This window comes from Pan troglodytes, chromosome 22 (genome assembly GCF_028858775.2).
Source record: "Pan troglodytes isolate AG18354 chromosome 22, NHGRI_mPanTro3-v2.0_pri, whole genome shotgun sequence".
Lineage (NCBI taxonomy): Eukaryota > Metazoa > Chordata > Mammalia > Primates > Hominidae > Pan > Pan troglodytes.
In genome coordinates, this window is record NC_072420.2 from 45,806,248 (window position 1) to 45,832,315 (window position 26,068).

The following is a 26,068-nucleotide window of genomic DNA, read 5'->3' on the forward strand; positions in this document are numbered from 1 at the left end:
CATGAGACTTCTTCACTACCACGAGAACAGTATGGGGGAAACTGCACCTGTGATTCAATTATCTCCCACTGGGTCCCTCCCACACTCGTGGGAATTATGGGAGCTACAATTCAAGACGAGATTTGGGTGGGGACACAGCCAAACTATATCATCATCCTTGAAGCTAAATCTTTGAATGGGAGCAAAACCATAATAATTTTCTTCCAATTCGTAGTACTAGAATTAGATTTAGAAGTGTTTAAGGCTTTATATTTTTGTCTTACTATGACCAGGAGCTCAGTAATGCCTCACTTCTGCCTTGGAGGATGATGTGAGCATACAAGAGGGATGGCGGCATCCCTCTAGCTTCATTCCTGGTGTCCAATGGGAGGCGAATAGGCCCCTTTGCACCTCTTAACCACCATAGTCCTCTCCCATTGCCAGCCTCTTCTGACTTTTGGGATTGTTTTACCCTCTGGACAGCAGTGTGAACAAGGTATGTCAGGCCAAGGGGGCTGCTCCCCATGGGAGGCCTGGCCGTGTTGGCTTCCAAGAGGCCAGATGGGTGCTGCTCACCATAGAAAGTGACCCTTTTCCCTGTTCCTGAGCCAACCTGTCACTTCCATGCGCTGTGTGTCACTTTGAAAACTATCTTTGCTTTCTGCAAAATGAAACTTTCAAAAGTCAACGTATTAAAGCCTGTTTGCATTTATTCTTTTATGAATTTTGCTCACATTTTTTAATTGGGTGTTTGTCTAAAGACAATTATCGATCATAGTAGGCTGCTGGAAGGTTGACCACAGAAACCTGGTTCTCTTTCAGGGAGGTCACCATGTCTGCCTCCATTCAGGCCCATCGGGTAGGGGCTGCCTTCTGTCAAGGCACATGCTCCAGGTCCCTTAGATGGAAGGAAAACACATGGTCTTTATCCAGTGGACTCAGGGTGCAGGTAACTGAAGGAATTAACCTCCATCATTTTCACAGATCCTCGTAGAGCTGGACCGAAGGAGGTGGGAGATCCCTGCCGGGAGCCGCTGCAGTGGGAGGGCTTACAGACGTTCGCATAGTCTCTTTCTGTTTGGTTGTTTTAACTCCCATTAAAAGGAGTGGCTTTCAGCCTTCTTGCTTACTGTCTTGTGACGTATGTGTGTTCACATGTTCCATGCACATTTGTAACGCTCACCATGCTCTCTGATTCAGCTTTGTTCCCTTAGCGTTGCCCCAGCACTGCTTTGCCATGATGATTGTGTTTTTAAAATACTTCCAGTTGCTTGCTTCTGTTTAGTTATCTCAGTGCTAAATATTGTTAATTAATTAAATATAAGCAGCATGTTCTAGATTTTATGTGTCTGGAATTCTTACTAAAAATCTTCCTGGATATGACTTGCAGTCATAACGTTATGGATTTTTATTGTAAACAAGGTAGAATTTTATTTGCCTTCTAATCATTTCATTATGGTGAGTGTCCTCCTTACAGAGCGTATACTGAATTTGGGTTTTACTCCTTTTTTGTTCATTTCCACAAGTTGAACTCTGTGTTATTATCCTATTTTCTGTTAGGGTCATTGTGTTGTTAAGTAATCGACTTATATAGAAGGTGTGCACCTAGAAGGTTAACAGAAAACAAGTTAAAACATGACTGAAAATATATTTCTGTAAGAATTACTGTAATTCTTCTGAGAGTATAAATAGCCAGGGTTTTAAAGATCTGCTTTATAGGATTTATACTGCAAATAACTTGGCAGGATTAATTGGCCTGCATTTGCTTGCTGTAGTCAGTACCATCTAGTGTTTTAGTCAATATCAGTTTTTGTAGTGTGGATGAGGCTGGTGATGGCAGCTGCAGCCTGTCTGGAGTTGCTGCTGCCATGGTGTCAGCTGCAGCGGGGGAGGCTAGGGCTCTGTGCTCTGCAGAGTTGGTGGGAGCCGGGAACAGGTGGAAACCCCACCCCCTTCCAAGTTGGAGAGGCAGGAGCCCCGCCATCCTGGGCACAGCTGCAGCCGTCCATTAGCAGCTGTGGACCCAGGCATCCCTGCACTCACCGGGGCCCAGGAAGCCCCCCTGCCCCGACAGACAGAAGTGCCTGCTCCCACTGCTTGGTCTCTCCCCACTCCCAGTACCTGCTCCAGTTTCAGATCAAAGTTGTGGCCGAGCTGGGGCACTGTCACAACCTGGCTGGGTGCGTGTTTGCTCAGGGCAGTGCTGACATGCCAGCACCCTGCTGCCTCGGCACCCCCAGACTTTGGGTGCTGACGAGCATGAGAGGGAGGCCAACGCGGGGCTGAGGGAAGCACAGCGCAGGCCTTGCAGCCGCCCCTCGGCAGGAACACTCTGGATGCCATGCACACTGTGGAGGGCAGGATAATGGTGGCTGGAGGCAGACAAGCTCCTGGGAAGAAAGGGGAGGGTCCCTGGTGAAACTCCACCTTCAGCTTACAGAGGGCTTAAGGCCTGGGGCCCAGGCTGTCAGTTCCACAGACCGGAGTGAGAACTTACGGTGCTTTTTCAGGGCTCACCCATGACTGCCCATGCACCAATCAGCACACACTTTGCTCTGAAGCCCATAAAAACCCCCGGACTTAGCCAGACTCGGGCAGAAGACAGGACGACCTGCTTATGGAGAATAGCTGCCCACTGTGGGTCTCTCTGAGCTGTTCTGTCACTCAGTGAAGCACCTCTTCACATTGCTCACCTTCCACTTGTCCACACACCTCATTCTTCCTGGACATGGGAGAAGAACTCAGGACCTGCTGAATGGCAGGTCTGAAAGAGCTGTAACACAAACAGGGCTGAAACACACCCATTGCTTGCCACGTTGCAGGCAATGAGGAGAGCAGGAGAGAAGGAGAGAAGAGCTGCAGCCTTTCAGGGAGCCCAGACCTAGGAGCTCCCTGAGCCAGGGCAGTGACGCCCCCTTTGGGGCCCTGCGGTTCCTGGTGTTTCCAAGCTTCTGGGCACTACCGTATTCCCTGGTTTCAGCCATGGAAGCTGTGTGTAGTATGCCTGGTTCAGCTGCAGCCTTGCAGGGAGCCAGTGTCCATGCGAGTGCCTAGGTCTGCCCGTCTCGCCTGCCTGGCTGTACACAATGGCTGGACCCCACTCCCACTCACTCACACACCCCTTGCCTCTCCACACTTGGCTCCCCCTTGGCAGGCATGGGATCCAGGCGGAAGTGTGAGCCGAGCGCAGCCTGCCAGGCTGCGTGGGCAGAATGAGCCCAGCAGGCCCAAGCAAAACTCGGGTAAAGGCGCCACCAGTGATGGAGGTTTCTGGCCAGAAAAATGATACCCTGAGGATCCTGTGACACTGGGTTCTGATTTACCAAAAAGAGCAACACCTGACCAGGGACATGGGGAAGCAGGGGCATGCAGGTCTGTCCACGAAAGCCCCACTCCTTGCTTTAGGGACAGTAGCTGATGCCCATGAGTGCTCCTTCATGCAGGTGCTGTACTGTCACTGAATCACCAGGGCTTGCTCCGCCTATAGAACCACAACCAAGAAGATGGGAGAGACTCTCAGCTCACAGCACCAGACACTTCAGACCCAGGTTGGAGAGCTCGAAGGCCTGAAACAGGCTCCAAGAAGATGTGAGTCTGAACTCACAGCACCAGACACTTCAGACCCAGATGTGAATCTTAACTCACAGCACCAGACACTTCAGACCCAGGTCGGAGAGCTCGAGGGCCTGAAACAGGCTCAGTCCCAGACTCTCACCCAGTGCTCCCTTGCCCGCTCGGCCAACTGTCGTTTTGCAGACGGCAGGCTGGTCAGAGGCTTCCCATCCAGAGTGACCCATGAGGTGTTTCTGTTCCTTAGAAGAGGACGATAATAGCTGCCTGGGAAAACAGTTGTTAATGAGGATTGTACTAAGTAGATCCCTTTCACATCAATAGTAACCAATGTAAAGCCCTTTCATTTACAAATATTTCTGATTTAAGGACTTAGAGGTCAGTTCGTATGCAGTCAAGTTTAGATGTGTTTTGGAGAAAGTGGATACAGCCCACATGGTCCCAAAAGGCAACAGGGCACAGGTAACATTCCCTGGCTGTGATTAGTTAGTTGAGGACATCACAATTGGAAGCATCCACGTTCTTCCTCACAGGAAGCACTTGGCTGAGAGCTGTGGACACTGAGGATGAGGCTTGAGTCTGTCCTAGCAGAGCTCAGGGCCTGGCGGGAAAAGCAGGGTGGTCAGGCCAGCGGGGGAGTGAGCGGGGAGGGGCAACCAGCTTTGCACAAGGAGCCAGGAATCCCCTCCCCCACCTCCACCCCGCACCAGGGGCGCTGACTCTGGGCCCTCAAGGGCCCCCACCGGGGACGCTGACTCTGGGCCCTTAAGGCCAGTGGCATCCACAGCTCCATCCACAGCAGTGAGCCTTGTGCAGTTTCACCACAATGGTAGCACACATGTGACCTCCTGGGGGCTGCTGGGGCCTATGGGAGTCAGGGGTGTGGACGGTGTGCTCCCTGGGCCTGCTCAGGGGGATGCTGAGTACCAGGCAGCAGTGAGTGGGGTGACTGAAGGGAAACTCGAGGGACATCTGGCCCTCTGTGCTCTGCCACACTTGTCCCCATGCTTGCTGCGTTTGGTTTGGGGCCATTGGCCCTGCTCTTGTAGACTCAGAGTAGCTGTCTGTCCCATGTTGCCATAGCTGAGTTCGCTCGGCACAGTCACCTTGGGCTGTGTGCTTTTTTTGCGGATCCCTTAACTGGTGAGAACTAGTGTACGTTTGAACACTTGCCATCCAGTTGACACCTTTCAGTAAAAATTGCAGATTAATAATAAATGATAGAAGTTCATGCTTTTTCCTTCTGGTGAAGACCAACAAATGGCCCTATTTTAAAGAGCAGAAAGCTGCAGAGCCACTGCCACGTCGCAGGCACCATCCAGGATGTGTAGGCGTCTCAGGGATGTTACGGCACTCAGAGGATTGGTTTATTTTTAGGAAACAACTGTAGCAGCCAAGTGAAGACTCTGGACAGGGGAGGACAGCTGTTGAATGTGTCCACAGGGCCTGAAGTAGGCCACGAAAGCCCCAAGTTTGCCCCTGCATTGGCACAAGTACTGGGGCTGCCAAGGAAAAGGTGGGGGTGGAGGAACTCAGTGTACAGCATGCCTGTGGGGGCAGGCATGGCGCCCGGGGTGGAGGGGTGGAGGAGACCGAGCCTGCCCCAGCCATGTGGGCCTCGCAGCCCGCTGGGAGAGGCAGGCCACAAACAGGGAGACAAATTGTGGATTGCACTGTGCGTGGAGGGAGAGGGAGGGGCGCGCTGGGGTGGGTTGGTGCTGTGTGAGCTGGGTGCTGGTGCTCTTGAGCAGTAAGAGGTGGGGTCTGATGAAGCCTTGCGCGAGGACATGGCAGGGAGGGAACAGGGAAGCACCCCAGGAAGTTGGAGAGGCTCTGGTGGGCATGGTGAAGGGCTGACAATGAGCACATGGGCATGTGTTAGAGGACGTTTTTTATTTATAAGGACATAACCCTGGCTGCTGCGAGGAGAGGGGCTCTCAGGGTCAAGAGAGGGCAGAGAGGCTCCTGCACAAGCTGAGTGGTAACAGCAGCGCAGAAGCAGACAGGCTGATGTGTTTAGCCCAACTTTGGGAGAAGAGCTGGTGACATGGGGTGTGGGGTGAGAGGGGAGAGAGAACCAGGTAGTCTCCAGGTGTCTGGCCTGATGGCTGCAGCGAGGCGACAGGATTTACACATGTGCATTGGTACACCTGTTGCCTGGGGTGGCCAGGTGAACAAGGAGTTGGCCTTTGTCAGAGCTGAAAACACCTTACTTGAGGACCCCTGGAGCGCCCAGGCGTCACCAGGCCCACCCCCACTCAGCCACCCTAGAGCTGCCTTGCTGGGCCAGTCTACTACTGTCTGTGTGACTGGCATGTGGTTCTCCCGTGATGCATCCCTTTTAGTGAGGAAGGAACTAGAGCCGCAGTTTGATGAAGTTGCTGACTGGACCACTGAGGTGTTGGTGCCCTGTGCAAGGTGCCCTAACTGACACCTCTGCATGTTTCTTTCTGTCATTTGTCCTTGCTAGAATTTCCTCATCTGTTTCAGTAGATTCCTATTCTCATCAATATTTCCCACTTAATATGATGAATATTGTACATTATTATTCTTATTTTAATTATCTCCTTTTGCATTGCACTAGAAAAAATGCGTTTGCTGAAAATTAGGCACAAATCTTGCTTGCTCTGTGTACAAGATCTATAAAGATTCACTTAGCAGATTGCAGGGAGGGTTTCCTAGAAGGTAAAATATTTCACTGAAAATATTATCAATTGAATATTTTGGAACACTTTAGTGATATTGTTTGGTTTAGATAATACTGAAAGCAAAATATAAATTATGAGGTGAAGTGTATCTCTAAACATGCATGATTCGCTTGTTGAGTTTCAGATTGTTTTTGTTCAAATGATGTAAGAGGTTTATACTTCAGTTGCTTTTGTTAAAGAAGCAAATCATCTTTCAATTTTTTTGCTACAAAGTTAATCTAGCTTTGGAATGCTGCTTGATGTATGATGTATAGTAAAGAATGAACACGAATAATCTCCACTTTAATACTGTTTCTTTTTTTTTTTTAGTTTGCAGTTCAAAGCTATTAAATATGGAACCCATAGCAGTCATAAAGAATATGTAAAAGTTTTCTCAAAGCTATCCATTTTTGAGGGGAAAATGGATTTAATCCAGTAATATATGTTAGTAATTTTAATCAAGTTCACCAGTTGTCTTAAACAGTTTTTAATCTATAAACTTTTAGTGGACTCCTAAAGATGGCATTTTTTACCAGCACAATAGAAACTATTCAAGTTCTGATGCATCTTTAATGTAAATAAGTCATGTTTTTAATATTTTATTCCAGGATATGTTTTTTCATTAAGGGAAGGGGAGAAAAAGGGTAGGTATGCTCATTGTCCAAAGTTGATAAGAACATTATATATATTGTTTATACTTGTGGTTGCAATGTATCTATAAAAAGGTATAAAGAATAATATAACAATCATTTACCTACCCCCAGTACAAAACGTATAACATTGTCAATTTGACCATGTTAGCTGAAATCAAAAGCGAGCTCATGAAGAAATGATCAGGACACAGTGAGGGAACGGCCTTGTTTGATCCAGCTTGATCTTCTTCCATGTCGGCACCCAGTGTCTGGTCCTGTTTATTAAAAATAAAAAGCATGTTCATATGTCCCTGATTTAAAATGCCACCTTTACCAAATATTCTGTGTCTGGATGTGTTGTGTCTGATTCTAGGTTTTTCTTCCATCACATTGACCCTCTTTGTCCGTGAGCCACGCTGTGTTGCTTTAGGCACTGAGGCTCTTTATTTCTAATAGGAAGGACTAAGCCACCTGCTCCTTTGGTTCAGAGTTTTCCTGAGTATTTGAGTCTGTTTATCCTTTTCACGTAAACATTAGAATCAGCTTGTCTAGTTCCATTAAAACAAGTTGGATTTGTACCTGGAACCAAGTGAAACTGAAGTCTCAGGTCTTCTGCAGTCAAGTTCAATGTTCTTCCACACTCACCACCTCCCAGCTCTGTCTTCTTACTGCATTAGGAGGCATTCTGAGAAATGAAGAGGTTGTTTTGAATATTGCTATCAAATAAGTCTTTTTTTTAAAATTGACCATTCTTGGAATTTTGTTCCATAGGGGATATTTGATAGGGTTTTAATTCTTGTTTGTTTGTAGTTCAGGTCATAAGAGGTTCTTTTAAAAAGGGAAGAAAAAATAGCTCTGTGAAATGTGCTAAAGTGCTTGCATGTGCTATTTTGCTTTGTTTTATAACCTTTGGTACAAGAGTTGGCATTCGTCAAAACTGAAAACGTTGGCTTCTGCTCTGCAAGAGATTTGTAGCTCCCATTCTTAATGTGGGCGGTACCTGCAGGTACTCACCTGCCACCACACTCGGCATGACTATTTTCTACTGCGAGACATTTTCCATGTCCTTTTAAAAGAATTTTAATATGTAAGGGCAGGAAAACAAGGTGAACTGTATGAATTAGGTGAACTACATGAGCTGGGCTCACTCCTGTGCCTCTGCACTTTTATTGTTGTTGTAAAGTTTGTTTTTCCTGGTCCCAGAAATCTGAGAGAAGTCAGCCTTCTCAGGCAAACCAATTATTGATTAATTATGTATAAGAATTAAATTAGCCATTTGTGTGTCTTCTGCCTATTATTAATAAACTTTTTATTTTGAAGGCTGGGTGCGGTGACTCATGCCTGTAATCCCAGCACTTTGGAGGTCAAGGCAGGCAGATCACCTGAGGTCAGGAGTTCAAGACCAGCCTGGCCAACATGGTGAAACCCCATCTCTACTAAAAATACAAAAATTAGCCAGGCATGGTGGCACGTCCCTGTAATCCCAGCTACTCGGGAGGCTGAGGCAGGCAGCTTGAACCTGGGAGGTAGAGGTTGCAGTGAGCCGAGATAGCGCCACTGCACTCCAGCCTGGGTGAGCGAGATTCTCAAAAATAAAAAATAAAAAATACTTTTTATTTTGAGATAATATAGATTCACATGTAGTTGTAAGAAGTAATACTTAGATGAACATAAGCCTTCATTTCTCTGGGATAAATGCCCAGGAGTACAATTGCTGAGTCATGTGGTAGTTGCATATTTTATTTTTAAGAAACTGCCAAACTACTTTCTAGAGTAGCTATCCCATTTTACATTTCTGCCAGCAGTCTATGAGAGATCCTTTTTCTCCACAGCCTCATTTCACCTGGGGCTGTCACTGTCTTTAAAGCAACACTATGTTGAATAGCCCTTCTCAGAGGCGTGCAGCGGAGTTATCTCACGGTAGTTCTCAGCTGCATTTCCCTAGTGACTCGTGATCCTGAGCATCTTTTCATGAGTTTATTTTCCATCTGTAGATCCTCTTCGTGTCCTTTGCCCATTTTCTAATTGGACTATTTGTTTATTTTACTGTTGAGCTTTGAGAATTTCTTATATATTCTATTTGTTGGATATATATTTTTCAAATATTTTCTCCCAGTCTGTAGCTTGTTTTTTCATCTTTTTAACAGGGACGTTTGCAGAGAAAAAGTTTTTAACTTCCAGTTTATCAGTTGTTTCTTTTGTGGATTGTGCTTTTGGTGTGAAGTCTAAAAACTCTTTGCCTAGCCCTAGATCCTGAGGATTTTCTCCTGTAACTTTCTAAAAGTTTTATAGTTTTATGTTTTGCATGTAAGCCCATAATCTATTTTGAGTTAAGTTTTGAATAAGGTAGGAGACCTGAATTGAGGTTCATTTTTTTGGATCTCTAGTTGCCCCAATAAGGCTGTGCCTCTTCACGAAATTGCTTTTGCACCTTTGTCCAAAATCAGTTGGACATATTTGTGTGGTGTATTCGGGGTTCTCTGTGCTATCCTCTTGTGATCTGCTCGTCTGCCCCTTGCCAACACTGTACCGTACCGATGACTGTAGCTTTGTAGTAAATGCTGAGATCAGCTAGACTGATTGCTCCCACTTTATTTTTTTTTATGGTGGTTAACATTAAAGTCTTTCTAAGAGAATTCTAACACCTGTGTCATCTCCGTGTTGGCATCTGTTCATTGTCTTTTTTCATTTAGTTTGATATCTTCTGTTTCTCGATGTGACAAGTGATTTTTTATTGGAACCTGATTATATGATATTATGAGACTCTAAATCTTACTGAAGCCTTCTGTTTTAGCTGACTTTCTCATACACCACGGTGTCAGAGGAAGCGGGGATGCTGTCTCATTACTGCTGGATGGGGGATAAGTCCCAGTTCCCCACTGGGGCTCCCGGATAGCTCCCTGTTGTGAGAGAGCCTCATCACTGCTCCATCTGGAGCCTTCACTGGCAGCACCGGCTAGCCTCGTTTCCACCAGGTGGAAAGAGAGCCCAGCTTCCCCACATAGTCTCTCATGACTCTGCACTGTGGCGTGGGAAGGGAAGGGGTTGTTAGAGCCTGGTGGAAATGAAAATTGTGGCTTGTCACTCAGCCTTATCTGACAGCACCCAACAAGGGGACTCTGGGGTTGTCCTTACAGCCTGGCACGGGTGGGGCGTGGTTGAGGTTTTTTGTTTGGTGTTTGGCTGGAATAAAGCAATTCTTGTCTAAGAAGTTTTCTGTCTTGCTGGGCTACCTCTTTCCTGGTCCTTTGGCCAGAGAGAGCAGCTTTTGTTGCAGCTTTTTGTGTGTTTTGTTTCTGCCAGTGCCTGCTGATGTTTCTGGGTTCTGGCTTCCTCAGCTCTATGTTGAGAAAATGAAGCAAAAGGAAAATGCAGGGTCGCTTCTCAGGTCCTGAGCCCCCCTGGCTTGTCAGCTTTCTCTACATCTCTCAGTCTTTTTATGTGTGTTTTATGTGTAATATCCAGGATTTTTAGTTGTGTTTAATGGGAGGAAAAAGGAGAAGAACTCTGTCTTCCCACTGAGGAAGTTCCTTTGCCTATTTAAGACCAGTTTCAGCCAATAAGAACAGAGCTATTTGGACAGGCTTATTCGTTGTTCCTCCAGTTTATAGTTTGGGCTTCTGAGAAGCGCCTTGCCATCACTTTGCCTGCATAACCTCAGTGCCCTCACACAAGCCACCTGTTTTCCCGTCTTCATGATATGCTCAGCCAGACCCCTTGTCTGAAGCTCAGTTTAACGAGCATGTCCTCATTTTTTGGCCTGATCCCTCCAGCCAGGAGGCTCCTGGGAGCACCCACAGCCTACTGAGGGCATCTGCCCTGCCTGCAGGGATCTTGCCCTCTGTGCCTACATCTCACCTCCCATTCTAGACCTTAACCCAATTACTTTTTATCAGTCCTTCCGTAATGGAAATATTAAAACATATACAAATATACAATTGTATCAAGAACTCTGCATGCCCATCAGCCACATCAGTAATTACCAACCAGGGCCCATTTGTTGGTTTTGTCTACACCTCATCTGTGTTTTTCTCACCACACTGAATTATTTTGAAGTCAATCCTAGACATTGTCCTTTCATTTGTAAATACTTCAGTATATGTCACTAAAAGAGAACTGCCATTTCTACACCTAAAATAATTTTTCATAATTCCTTAATATAATCAGCTGTTCAGGCAGTATTTACATTTAAGTTTCTCAGAATCTGATTTAGGTTCTTGTATCTAGCACAAGTGCTTTGCACGTAATAGATTCTCAGAAAATATATCTTGAAATAGTTAATGACTATAAAATAATAATGCTTTTAAAACTATCTGGAAAACTTTCTTGAATAAAGGATTCTAAAGAGAAACTCATTTAACTTTTAGCAACACATTTGCCTGAAATATAGTGAGATTGAAAGTTATTAACATGATTTCATGAAAAACTATATATATAAAATATCTATTTTTAGATATATGATATTTGATATAGATATATAAGATATATGCATGTTTTAGTACATTTTAGTCACCATTTTCTAAGAGCAATGAATTTGCCTTTTAGTGATTTATAAGTTTTATTTGTATACAAAGTAACGTGTGATTATAAAATTTGCAAATCTTCTTTTTCCTCAATTGCAATTTGATGATATTCTTTATTATAGAACATGTATTAATACAGTCTGACAAAGTATATCTAAAATATTTAAGAAGAGGAAACTCTTAAATTTGTTAGTAACTAGAAATTGTAATACCTGTTCTTTGAGGATTTCCTGTGGTTTCTCCTGCCAACAAAATAATACTTATATGTAACTAAGAAATTAGATTGAATTTTAGCAGTCATGTGCACTTTAGTTTTGTCTGCATAAGGAGCTATTCAAGGTGAGAGAGAAGTAGCTAAGTGAGAAGCTGTAGGTTCTGGTTCTGCTGTGTGGCTTTAGTTTACAGCTGGAAGCCAAAAGTCTACCCAGAGTAAAGATAGATGGCAAGTATGTGAGCGCCCTTCTGAGGTCTGTCGCCATCTGTCATGGCGTGTTGTGTCCTTAGTCCATCCTGCAGCAGGCGTCTTTCCAGAGTGCAAATACCAGTGCCTTTGTCCCTAGTTCAGCGCTCTTCATGGCCCTCCATTGCCTGGAATCAAACCCACCCTCTTCAGAGTGGTGTGAGGTCCCTGGGCACTGGCCCTGAACCTCCCTTGCTGGGACCTGGTCCCACCCTCCTCATCCCTCCATGTGGGAGAATCCACGCGAGAAGTCCTTTGCTGTGCTGGAATCCACGCGAGACATCCTTTGCTGTGCTGGAATCCACGCGAGACGTCCTTTGCTGGACTGGAATCCACGCGAGACGTCCTTTGCTGTGCTGGAATCCACGCGAGACATCCTTTGCTGTGCTGGAATCCACGCGAGAAGTCCTTTGCTGGACTGGAATCCACGCGAGAAGTCCTTTGCTGTGCTGGAATCCACGCGAGACATCCTTTGCTGTGCTGGAATCCACGCGAGAAGTCCTTTGCTGGACTGGAATCCACGCGAGACGTCCTTTGCTGTGCTGGAATCCACGCGATAAGTCCTTTGCTGTGCTGGAATCCACGCGAGACGTCCTTTGCTGTGCTGGAATCCACGCGAGACGTCCTTTGCTGTGCTGGAATCCACGCGAGACGTCCTTTGCTGTGCTGGAATCCACGCGAGAAGTCCTTTGCTGGACTGGAATCCACGCGAGAAGTCCTTTGCTGGACTGGAATCCACGCGAGACGTCCTTTGCTGTGCTGGAATCCACGCGAGAAGTCCTTTGCTGGACTGGAATCCACGCGAGAAGTCCTTTGCTGTGCTGGAATCCACGCGAGACATCCTTTGCTGTGCTGGAATCCACGCGAGACGTCCTTTGCTGGACTGGAATCCACGCGAGACGTCCTTTGCTGTGCTGGAATCCACGCGAGACGTCCTTTGCTGGACTGGAATCCACACGAGAAGTCCTTTGCTGGACTGGAATCCACACGAGAAGTCCTTTGCTGTGCTGGAATCCACGCGAGAAGTCCTTTGCTGTGCTGGAATCCACGCGAGACGTCCTTTGCTGTGCTGGAATCCACGCGAGACATCCTTTGCTGTGCTGGAATCCACGCGAGACATCCTTTGCTGTGCTGGAATCCACGCGAGACGTCCTTTGCTGGACTGGAATCCACGCGAGACGTCCTTTGCTGTGCTGGAATCCACGCGAGAAGTCCTTTGCTGGACTGGAATCCACGCGAGAAGTCCTTTGCTGTGCTGGAATCCACACGAGAAGTCCTTTGCTGGACTGGAATCCACGCGAGAAGTCCTTTGCTGTGCTGGAATCCACGCGAGACGTCCTTTGCTGTGCTGGAATCCACGCGAGACGTCCTTTGCTGGACTGGAATCCACGCGAGAAGTCCTTTGCTGGACTGGAATCCACGCGAGAAGTCCTTTGCTGGACTGGAATCCACGCGAGACGTCCTTTGCTGTGCTGGAATCCACGTGAGAAGTCCTTTGCTGTGCTGGAATCCACGCGAGAAGTCCTTTGCTGGACTGGAATCCACACGAGACGTCCTTTGCTGGACTGGAATCCACGCGAGACGTCCTTTGCTGGACTGGAATCCACACGAGAAGTCCTTTGCTGGACTGGAATCCACGCGAGAAGTCCTTTGCTGTGCTGGAATCCACACGAGACGTCCTTTGCTGGACTGGAATCCACGCGAGAAGTCCTTTGCTGGACTGGAATCCACGCGAGAAGTCCTTTGCTGTGCTGGAATCCACACGAGACGTCCTTTGCTGGACTGGAATCCACGCGAGAAGTCCTTTGCTAGACTGGAATCCACGCGAGAAGTCCTTTGCTAGACTGGAATCCACGCGAGACGTCCTTTGCTGGACTGGAATGTGCCAAGGAGGAGTATTTTGTACCAGATGGCAGATCTGACTTCTCTAACAAGACCTAGTTCTTATTTTATGATTTTTTTCCTTCAATTTGTAATAATTTGTAATTATTTCCTTAGAGTAGACTTACTTCATATTACTCCTGTCATAGGCACACTAAATGCTATTTTCTTACTGTCTTTCAGACAGAAACAGTCTCCGCCAGTCAAGAAACCCTCAAAAGTATTTTGCCATGGATATAGAAGATGAAGAAAACATGAGTAAGATCTAGGCCTATCACGTAGTATCAGATAGCTAATTTTATGTTAACATTTTGGTGTTTTTGCAAATGTATTTCATGAGAGCAGTGTGGGGATTGTGTTTTTTCCCGTAACATCTTCTACTGACAGTGGCATGTTTTTAATTTTTGGTGTGTTCTCTGCAACAGGTGTCAGAATTTGCTGCAGACGTTTTCCCTGCAGCTGTATGTCTAGGTTTTTCCTTCCTCCTTATCGTCGTGGGGCATCACTGTGCCCCGTGGAATGGGCTTCTGGGTATATCTCATGAAGCCCCACTGTTTTCATGTGGAGTCCTGTCACGGCATGCCTCTCAGAATAATGCTCTGAGTATTCACACATACAAATCGAAGATAACATCTGAGATTGATTTAAATACCCAGTCCTTTGCAATAATAGGACAGAAATATTTCCCTTCAAAATGCAGGTTCTCGCTGCATTTTGAAGGAAGGGGATTCACACGTGTCTGTTGATCTAAAGTTCGCAAAGGTGCTAATGAGAGCTGGGACTGGTGTGGGCCTCCTCCTTCCGTGCTGTTCTCTCTGGTGCCGGGGTGGTGGAAGGCCGCTGGGGTACGTTGGTGTTTCGGTGAAGGTACTTATCTCTTCTAGTTCATCTTCAGTCCCAGAAAACAGGTTTAGATGCTTCCACGGAAGTTGGGAGAGTTTAGTAGAGAAATTACAACAAAGGCATCATTGCTCTAACTAATATAAATATCCGTATTTACCTTCTTACTTGTCTGAAGGAATAACATGCAGCTGTCAATGATGAGTGACATGTCACTGGGAGTGATTATTGAGCATTAGAACTTAGCACTTTCCCTTTGACTTTACGCACAACCGATGATCTGGGGTCTTGGAGTCACTCTTGCGTACCATGTAGAACCCAAACCATGACCCAGTGAAGCATTTCTGCATGGTATTGATTTCTGCATGGTATTGATTTCTGCGTGGTATTGCTGCCCCATGGGTGTGCTGTGGATGCTGTGGAGGCGGCTGGGCCTCTGCTCTATGGACTGTGTGCTAAGTGTTGGCTTTGGTTGAAGTCAGCCATCTGGGGTGTGAGGGTAAGACCACCTCCTGCAGTGCTACCCAGGAACCACGGGACCAGCGTGCTCACCTCACTTCCGCTGTTGTGTGCGCAGCCCGTGCCTGCCTGCTGGTGATTGTTTTTTTCAGGTTTTTATCCTCATCAATCCTGCTCTTGAGATCTTTTAAAAACCCAGCTTTATGTTTTTACTGGGCAGTTCTACTCACTGTTTCCAATTTTGTGACAAGTTTTAAGAGAGAGGTTACGTCCATACTCCTCATTTGAGAAAATGTGACCTGTGCTTGGCCCGTGCAGTAGCCCACCAACGGAGCGTGTGCAGGGGTCCTCAGGGCCTCTGTGTCAGGACTGTGGCCTACAGCCTACAGCTGCAGTCACCTCGCATAGACAGAGGCTTCGTGATCGTGTAGGTTCTGGAACTATCCCCAAACTGATCCTGTGATCACTTGACATGCTAAAGAATCCTCCCACATTTTTCTGTGAAGAGAAGCCGATGTTGTAGTGCTAAAACGTGGACATTCTGGTCCTGTATTTGTATCATTTTGAAAGCAATGCAAAGCCCTGTCATGATCAGTATTGACATTTATGAAGTGTAGTAGCATGATACAGAAAGAGAAGGCATCTGTTGAAGAAAAGCTGTGAAAGTGGCATCTTTCTCTAGTTTTAGTATTTTCCTTTATGATAGTAGCATTTTCAGTGACAGTGAGAGTAGTATTTCAGTGTGCTCCTGAGGTGAATAAGAATTTAGAATGTATGGAATCTGTGTTACAGAAAGTGTATTCTTCTCAAGATTATTTGTCAATCCAATAGTAATTATTTTTATTTCTGAAAGGAAAGCATTTGGTTATTTCAGAGGTTATAAATATTTGGTTAAATGCATGTCCAAATACATTTATAATGATTTGATTTTTGATATTGATAATTGTTTAGCAACAAAGTCAAAATGTAAGCAGTAATCTAGTATGTCATGTTCTTGCTCAGTTTATTAATCTCTGAATTCCATCTTGGCTCTATTTTTTTTTAACCTTTTGTTCCCTTTGAGCACCGAAAGGAGTAACCTATCGAGCTTTTGCTGGAGGATGTTATAAATGAAAATTTAGTGTCCATTCCATCAGCTTTGTCAACTGGGAGAAGTGGTGTGTGTGTGAGGATTATTTTGGAGAAATAATGTCTGTAGAGAAAGTTTTAAATCTCTTAGCCTCTACCACAGTGTGGCATCAGTTTTCCCATGGGTTGTGTCTAAACCAGGTTTATGCTCTGCTGTCTTGGCTGAATGATGACAGCCCTGGAATTAGAGATCTTTAACCTCAATTGGCAGCCAAGGGCGAGGACTTGGTCCCTTTAAACCTTCCCATGGATGAAGCTGATGAATATTTTCACAACTTTTCAGTTTGCTTAACATAATGAGAATCTACCTTTTTACACATGTAGTAGAAATAGACCCTAAAGCCACCATATGGGGCACTCGTAAATTGGTTTACAATTTTAGTAATATTTTGGTTACTTAAAAAAATACAGATTTTTGAAATCTAGTGGTAGATGTCTTTAACTTTCATTCACATTACAACCTTGCAGGCCACTGTAGCCCTCACCCCTGGGCTCCATGTGACAGCTGCCTAGCCATGATGGAAAGGAATTATTTCTTCTTCTCCTTTTTAAAAAGCTTGATGAACACTTTATACTCCTCTTTTTAAAATAAAAAATTAGGGCTGGGCACGGTGGCTCACACCTGTAATCCCAGCACTTTGGGAGGCCAAGGCAGGCGGATCACCTGAGGTCAGGAGTTCCAGACCAGCCTGGCCAACGTGATGAAACCCCGTCTCTACTAAAAATACAAAAATTAGCCGGGCATGGTAGCGCACGCCTGTAGTCCCAGCTACTCGGGAGGCTGAGGCAGGAGAATCACTTGAACCCGGGAGGTGGAGGTTGCAGTGAGCCGAGATCACGCCACTGCACTCCAGTCTCAAAAGTAAATAAATACATACATACATACATACATGTATAAACACATAAATAAATAAATAAAATTTAAAAATTATGTTTATTTTGCCATGTAATTTTACAATTCTAAAATTGTCTGTATTAATTCAAAATCTGAAATACCTTTAAAAGTTAGGATAAACAAATTATTCTGGAAATTCATCAAATAATTGTTTTAAAAAAGACAAAATCACCAGAAAGTGTATTTATGAAGTTAGGAAGTTGTAACCTGCCTACAGCTTCAGTTTTGTGTCTTGTTCTTACACACTTTTCCTATCATGGAACGATATTAAGGATTCAGACTTAATCAGCCCCCATATATAATATTCTCATTTTTAAATAGATACTAGAAATAAAACCATACCCTCCTAAACACAACAACTAAAAAGCCATAATACTTTACACAATTACATAAGCAGCTTTTAAAGATTGGTTCATAAACTAAATCAAATAATTGTATTTATTGATTGAATATTTTAAACCTGAAAAACTAATTATCTTGTGAATGCAAGTTTTTAAATAGTTTTCTCTTCTGAGAGACGCTGCAATTTAAAACCCTTAGATAGCATGAGGGTAAACAACAGTGAAAGGAAGATGCTAAAATAAACATATATTTATCCATATATTGATATTAAATTGTCATTTCATTAGACTTATTAATGTAAGGTCTTTCTGGATTAATTTATCATCCCACATTTTGATAAGGTTGAAAAAGTCTAGGTACTTCATAATATTCTCAGAAAATTATTTAAAAAATTAAAAAAAATTTTTAAATTATAAAAAAAATTATTTAAATATTTTACTTTTTAAAGCAAAAGCAGTTGGTGACACTAAATAGAAATGGTATTAGTCACTAAGCAAAGTGTCAGATTACTTGTTTAGTTGAGGCTGGTAGTTCTTTAACTAAATGTATAACTCTTCATGTATACATCAAGGAATAAAATTTATAAGCACACATCACTTAACCAGTTACAAAGAGAGCTAAAGGAATCTATAAATTTTGCATTTACAAGATCCTGCAACGAAGGCATTGTAAGTTACTCTTTCTGGGCACCACAGGTTCCAGCAGCACTGATGTGAAGGAAAACCGCAATCTGGACAACGTGTCCCCCAAGGATGGCAGCACACCTGGGCCTGGCGAGGGCTCTCAGCTCTCCAATGGGGGTGGTGGTGGCCCCGGCAGAAAGCGGCCCCTGGAGGAGGGCAGCAATGGCCACTCCAAGTACCGCCTGAAGAAAAGGAGGAAAACACCAGGGCCCGTCCTCCCCAAGAACGCCCTGATGCAGCTGAATGAGATCAAGCCTGGTTTGCAGTACACACTCCTGTCCCAGACTGGGCCCGTGCACGCGCCTTTGTTTGTCATGTCTGTGGAGGTGAATGGCCAGGTTTTTGAGGGCTCTGGTCCCACAAAGAAAAAGGCAAAACTCCATGCTGCTGAGAAGGCCTTGAGGTCTTTCGTTCAGTTTCCTAATGCCTCTGAGGCCCACCTGGCCATGGGGAGGACCCTGTCTGTCAACACGGACTTCACATCTGACCAGGCCGACTTCCCTGACACGCTCTTCAATGGTTTTGAAACTCCTGACAAGGCGGAGCCTCCCTTTTACGTGGGCTCCAATGGGGATGACTCCTTCAGTTCCAGCGGGGACCTCAGCTTGTCTGCTTCCCCGGTGCCTGCCAGCCTAGCCCAGCCTCCTCTCCCTGTCTTACCACCATTCCCACCCCCGAGTGGGAAGAATCCCGTGATGATCTTGAACGAACTGCGCCCAGGACTCAAGTATGACTTCCTCTCCGAGAGCGGGGAGAGCCATGCCAAGAGCTTCGTCATGTCTGTGGTCGTGGATGGTCAGTTCTTTGAAGGCTCGGGGAGAAACAAGAAGCTTGCCAAGGCCCGGGCTGCGCAGTCTGCCCTGGCCACCATTTTTAACTTGCACTTGGATCAGACGCCATCTCGCCAGCCTATTCCCAGTGAGGGTCTTCAGCTGCATTTACCGCAGGTGAGGAACTATGCTGCTGCTTTAAAACACGGGGTCATTGCTCTTGGTAATGCTTCTAGACAGCATTTTAGTTTCAGCATTACTGTTGACTTTCCACCTTGACATCACTCTGTCCCCACCAGGAGGAGTTACTGGTAAGTCTGGCTGCTTGATTTCCATGGCCATGTGGCCACTGAGAAGCCGTCTGCATCCTAGTGCATGCTGGGTCTGTCGCAGTGCAAGGCAGGGACACCTGAGACCCCGTCCACCAGAGCAGTGTTTACAACGCTATCCATAACTCCCTTCCCGTTAGGCAACCCCCCGATGACCCTCATCCCACAGCAAGCCTTTAGCAGGAGAGAGGGAAGAAGAGCCCAGTCTTTGAAACCTTGCCCCCAGTTCAGCACCATTTTCCTTCAAAGGTCTCATCCAAGAATCTCACATTCAAGATAAGTGACACCAGCCCGTCAGCAGCTGAAAACCCAAGTCTGGGTCAGGATGGCAGCCTCTGGGCTCCCACATGACTGGCTGGTGGCTGTTTGCTGTTCCTAAGCCGAGGAGCCCATCAAAGCAGCGAATGAGCCAGCACAGCAGTGAGCACCTATCAGAGCGCAGGGAGGGAGGGGCCTCCAACAACTGTTCTAGGGCCTGCCAGTTGCCTGGGAGTCTCTACTTTGAATTTCCTACATGGGCTGTATGAGGACCTCCCCGCATGCCCAGGCTGGAGGTGGACAGCCACGCTTCCATTTGACCTCCCCAGCCCAGTGAAATCAGGATGAAGGAAGGGGAAGTTCCAGGGTGGGCTTAGATTGGCTTACGTGAAAGAGAAAAAGTAAAGAAGAAAATCACCTTTAGTTCCCATCTCTAAATCCTAAAACTCTGATTATGTATTCCTTCTTTTCTTGGAAATCCAAAGTTCTTCTGGTCTATTGCAAAAATTATTTTTTTGACCCTCTATTCATTTATTCCTTTGTATCAGAGTCTTCTTCACTTTGAAGATAACATGTATACTACCCTTGACCACAAGACTTGAAGGTGGCTTGTGTTCCCATGGAAGAATCCAAGTGTCTTATAGTTTCTTTTTTGCTGTTGGCTACAATTAGAACAACCTCTGTGCAGTTGTAGTCTGAGATGACCAGGAGTTCTGTTTTAAAGGAAGGAAATGTATTTTATTTTGCCTAAAGGAATCAAATGCAACATCAATATAAAATAATATATTCAAGGTATTTCACTGATTTTTTTAACGAACCAAATACTTGCTTCCCTTATTAACCTCTCGTCAACATTGTTTATAAGGATTATTAGTCCATTTGTACTTTAACAAATCAGTGCTACTAGATCCCATGTGATTTTTTATTTTCAGGGTTACTCTTTGCTAAAATATTAAAGCCTGAGTTCAAAATATTGTCTGATGTGACTTGTCTTCCCTTAATATTGACAGAGTGGCATATAAGACCATTGAAATGACATCAAATGCCGTGGATCCCAGATGTCTGAACCTTCAGTGTGTAGGCTGGGAGCACCTTAGGCGGACGCAGATCGAAGTGCCAGTAGAGATGTCACCCCTGCCTCCCTGGCTTGGCTGTGCGCCTGCAGTGACTTCTGTGTGGAGCATGACCAGAGCCCCTGGCTTGGGAAGGCTGGAGGGACATCTGTTGGGCTTCAGCCTGGGGAGGGGTGCAGGTGGGCAGGGCTGTCTCAGCCCCCTGACGCCATGTTCCTCTGGGCTCTGTAGGTGCTGAACACCAGGCTCTAGGCCTCATGTCCAGAACCACTAGGGCATGAGGGGATGGAGCTGCACTTCTAGTCTCTGCCAGAGTGGAACCTGCCACCTTGTGTCTTTGGAGCCCCCAGGATAGCCCCGGAATGTGACATGTGTTCCTTGTAGGACCCGGGTGGCCCTCCCAGAAGCAGTCCTTAGGGCTTTGTTGGTGGGCTCTATTGTCTTTCAACAGGAAATTTCCAAATGTGCATTCTAGGATGGGTGGAAAACCCTCACTCTTTTTCTAGAGTAACCCTTGAAGGACGTAGGTCAGTCATCCCTGCGTGTCATTGCAGGTAAATGGTGCTGCCTGGGACTGTGTGGCATGGGTTTAACTCTTAAGAACATTTTTTTTTGTTCTTATATCTGTCCCCCAAATTAAGAGGGAAGTCCTTCATTAACCATACAGGTTAATGAGACCAGTAATCCCCTCAACGGGGTGCTGAGCCCTGGCCACGTGCCTCAGATGTCTGCGTTAACAAGCATCAGCCCCAGCACCAGACCTCAGAGTGAGGCTCTCGGAACTTACTCTGAAGTTAAAGTTCTTCGCCTCTCTTTGAAAGTTTGGAGATTCGCCTAATCTTATATGAAATGGAAACTTTTATTTCCTCTGGCTTATCCCTAATCTTCTTATGACTTTTTCTTCTCTGCAAACTCGAATGAATCGCCCTTTTCCTCTGGCACCCTGGCCAATTGGAATGCGTCGCCCCTTCCCTCTGGCACCCTGGCCACGTCCTGTGTTTCTGTCACAGCCTCAGTTCCTCGCGTCCGCTCGCCCCTGCATTGCAGATGCCGCTGCCTGCGGGTGCATGGATCCCTGCCACCAAAGCCTCTGTCCATTCTCCGCATGACTTGTCTTGAACACTGTCCTCTGGTGCTCACTGATACTTGCTGGTGCAATGATAAGAGAAAAACATCCTGACAACTATCTTTTCTACTCATTTCAGAAATATTTTATTAAGGACCAACCTGGGGATGCTGGGTTTTCCTAGTAGTCATTTGATTTTCCAGACAAGTGTGAAATTGGTGGGACATGAGTTGAAACTGGCTCTTAACACCCACCTCCCAGCAGACATCATTTCCCAAAATGCCATGGGCTCATTATATCCAAGATAAATCATAAGCCATAAGACCATGTCCAAAATCCAACAAATACATCTGTTCTCAGAAGCACTTTAATACAGATGTCTGTCTGACCTGAGCATATACCTGTGCAGGTGTTCCGAACGTCTAAGCGCTTTCCCTCCCCGTGCTGTTCTCTGGTACACGATTCTATCATACCGTCTGGGCGAGTGAGCGGAGTCAGAGTGCATTTGTGTGGAGAGGCTGGAATGACTGAGAAGCCTCTCGGTGGCGCCTTTGAGGGAGGTGCTGTGCACAGCTTGTGGCTTCTTTCACTGGATCGCATCTCCAAGCCGCCCCTTTCTCTTGCCTGTGATTTTGCACATCATCCTGGGCTGTGCTCCCAGCTATGTGTGGCCCTGGAGCTGACTGAGCCACACCGTGTGTGCATGTGAGAGAGGGCAAGGGGGGTGGGAGGGCCATACTAGGTGGGCGTAGGCGTGGGCAGGTGGCCCTGAGCAGGCAGTTTTGCCTGTTTGCCTCGGTTTCCTCCTGAGGGCCGGGCTGGCCTGCGGTGAGGATTGGAGGGATGCTCATGTGTGGTGCCCACACTCCACACTGGCCCCACGCGGGTGGCAAAGGACTCAGCCAGAGCCTGGCAGGATCCTGGGGTGTCTATTTCCAAGGAATGTTCTGGAAGAAACAGACACACATACTTGTTTGCCAGATTTACCTGTGTGGTTTTCCAGATGAGAAGCAGCCTGTGTCACTCCATAAGGGAGAGTGCGTGCAGCATTGAGAGAGTGAGCCCTGCTCCCAGCTGCATCTGGCCCCTAACCTGCATCTGTGCTTCCCACACAGGTTTTAGCTGACGCTGTCTCACGCCTGGTCCTGGGTAAGTTTGGTGACCTGACCGACAACTTCTCCTCCCCTCACGCTCGCAGAAAAGTGCTGGCTGGAGTCGTCATGACAACAGGTAACCATCTTGGTGTTGTATGTAACCCTGCCTGTTTTCATGTCTGACAAATGTGAAATGTTCTCAATCGACAAAAACCACTGTGCCACACCGACGGGAGATGGTTACTTCTTTTCTTCTTCAAAATGTCTGCCATATGCAAGTTTACGAACTGCACTTACAAGCTTTTTTCCCAAAATGTTCATCTTTTTAACCTAAGTTTGTTTTATCTGGAGAAAGCATACTATATTAATATTTGATTCCTGTCATCTTCATCCTGTGAATGGCCTCAATCTGCTCTGGAAGATGGCAAGGGGCTTACTAATTCTTGCTTTATTTGAAAGTAGAGCCTATCTATTGTATCAGTTAATGTTAACGATGCCAGATAAGTTTCGGTGTAACTTCCTTTGAGGAGGGAGAAAGCTCTAGCAAGAGTAGAAAATCCGTGGGGAAAAAAAGCACAATTTAGAACAATAGAAGAAACCCTATTAAATTAGTCTAGAAGTTCCCAGTAGCAAAAGGAACCCCCGATCCTCTCCCCATATCCCGGGAGTGAGAACACGCAGCAGCATCTCTCTGTGGGTAGCTCCTGGGAAGGGAAGCCACATCCTTGGCCAGTGGCTGGCTCCCCAGGGTGAAGCAAGACTCAGGGAGAGGACCCCTGTCATGTGGGGCCGTCTCTGTGCCCAGCATCTGCTCAGCCCAGCCTGGACAGCCAGATGCAGGAAGCAGGCCCTAGAGGTCAGGGAGGAAGCTGGGGACAGTTTCTCTGTCTACATCCACCAGCCCCGGAGAAACCCCCAGTTCTTGGTATGTGACTTTCTTGTCCTTTCCCCCTGAGGGGTCACCTCTATCAGACTCTGCAGCCCTCTTCACTGACCCACCTCTTGCTGCCCTAAGAAACCTGGCTGCTCTGCTCATGACCATTGTTTCCTTGCTGTGCCGTGTCCAGGGAGGAGGAAGCACCCGAACAGCAGCTTCTATTCTAATGTTTTGTACCTGTATCTTCTCCCCCTTTTACCTCTCTCCTTACTGCTATCTTTTACATTAATCAAAGGTGAACACCACAACGACTGAATAGAGTAGTTCCCTAGGTAAGACTCCCTGCCTCTTCCAGCGGCATGGGTGAGTGAGCTGGTCATGTTCTTTCATCGTTTTTTTGTTGTTGTTGTTTTGTTTTTGTTGTTGTTGTTTTTAACCACCTTAGAAGAGGCCGATCACCTTCTGGGAACACCTTACATCTTAGTGTATATTTCACCTGAAACCACTTGCTCAGAGCCATAGTTTACATCTGAAGCCAGGACGCTGGAGCACTTGGCACTCCAGACAGCTGGTTCAGGGGGCTCCCGCTGGTTGAGTGGCCTTGGGCAGGTTACAAGGCCTCTGTGCCTCAGTTCCCTCGTCTATACAGTGGAGACATTAGTAGCATGAGCCTCAGAGGACATCGTGGGAATGCAGTGAGGACAATTTACCTAACAGACCTGGTGCATACCTGCCACATGGTGTGCACACCATTGGTTCAGCTGTAGTGGATGCGAGTTTCCCAGCAGGTAACTTCCAGGGTCCTGGCATCACACCTCTGGTCAGTGGTTTATCTCACAAAGTTGAGACGGAGTGATGTGTCTGTGGGAGTTCACCACTACTTGTGATTTCACTCCCAGTGTGGTTACATGGTGACAGTTTACTAATGAAAACATCACAAGTTAATTCTGTTTTCCTTCTTATTCCTCTGGGTGCCGTTAACCCCTCCTTCCTAATCTCTTCAGTACTTTGATATTTGATGTCAAGATTAATTACCAGACCAGTTAGTCCACCTTTCCATAGTGTTGCCCAGCTGTGTTCTAATTGTGGGCATTCAAGAAAAGATGCTGTTGCATACCAGAGGAAATGACTTCCTTGAGTTTAGTGTCTGGACACTAAGCAATGACGATGGTTGGCTTTCCAGAAATGTCACAAAGTGAGTCCTCAATAGGAGGTTGTTTGCATGTATACATTTGCCCACTTAAAAAATAGGTGGTAAGAATATGCATGAAGATGAGCTTGAAAAGTCTGTTGGCCCCTGAAAAGTTAAGTCACTGAGAATAAGAGTCAGACTTCAGGAGCACAGTTAGGCAAACATTACTGTGAATTACAGAAAATAGTGTCTCTTTTTTTTTTTTTCAGGCACAGATGTTAAAGATGCCAAGGTGATAAGTGTTTCTACAGGAACAAAATGTATTAATGGTGAATACATGAGTGATCGTGGCCTTGCATTAAATGACTGCCATGCAGAAATAATATCTCGGAGATCCTTGCTCAGATTTCTTTATACACAACTTGAGCTTTACTTAAAGTAAGTTTAGTAAACAAATAAGGACAGGAAGCTCTTTTTAAAAAATATTCTTCCATTAGAAAACATTGCAAAACCTTTCATTGTTTCTGTAATCATGGAAAATCTCTCAAAATCATAACTTTAATTAGCAACAATAAGGCTGGATCCCATTCTTCCACAATGCTCAACACACATATGCACACATACATACAATAACATAACATGGTCATAAATTTCAAGTCTGTGTTTAAGACCATGTGATTTTGTTGTATGCTGTATAAATAGAAGTTCCCAAACTGCCAGGTAAAGATGGTAATTTTTATTCTAGTCACTGTTTCTAGAATGAGCTAGTCATGTATCCAAACTCCTTTTCTTTACAAAGCCATTTTTTGTATGTGGTCTTTCTGTTCTGAAGTCATAAATTGGAAGAAGGAAAGGTTACTCACATTCTGATGACATATCCATTATTGACTGACAAGAACTGTATTAATTACCCTAAACATGTAAAATAAATATTCCAGTTCAAACTTATCTTTCCCTTGTGGAAAATACTAGCCTCTGAAAATGATAGACTAAAATTTCACTATATACAGCTTTAAATGTTACTTTTGCAACTTTTTTCCTTTCAGTAACAAAGATGATCAAAAAAGATCCATCTTTCAGAAATCAGAGCGAGGGGGGTTTAGGCTGAAGGAGAATGTCCAGTTTCATCTGTACATCAGCACCTCTCCCTGTGGAGATGCCAGAATCTTCTCACCACATGAGCCAATCCTGGAAGGTATGAGACGAGATTCTTCAACAAGCCAGTTTCTCAAGAAAATGTTAACAGATAAAAACTAACCTATGTTAATATCCCTTTTCCTTTTTTTCTTTTTCTTTTTAGACTTGGATGTGGATCTGATAAGAGTCTCTATAAAAGCATGGATTTTTTTCTTTCCAATTAATAACTTAATTAGAAAACTTTAATGAATGA

General features: G+C 45.6%; 1 protein-coding gene across 23 annotated transcripts in view; it reads left to right on the forward strand.

The window, feature by feature from the left end:
* The window catches only part of ADARB1 (adenosine deaminase RNA specific B1), a 156,952-nt gene that overhangs the window by 83,192 nt on the left and 47,692 nt on the right, over positions 1–26,068 (forward strand). For all 23 annotated transcript variants that reach the window (XM_063803361.1, XM_063803354.1, XM_063803356.1 and 20 more), the window contains 5 exon segments: positions 13,916–13,990; positions 18,092–19,026; positions 22,691–22,805; positions 24,948–25,116; positions 25,725–25,873. In XM_063803361.1, the coding sequence (XP_063659431.1) occupies positions 13,916–13,990; positions 18,092–19,026; positions 22,691–22,805; positions 24,948–25,116; positions 25,725–25,873 (1,443 nt within the window).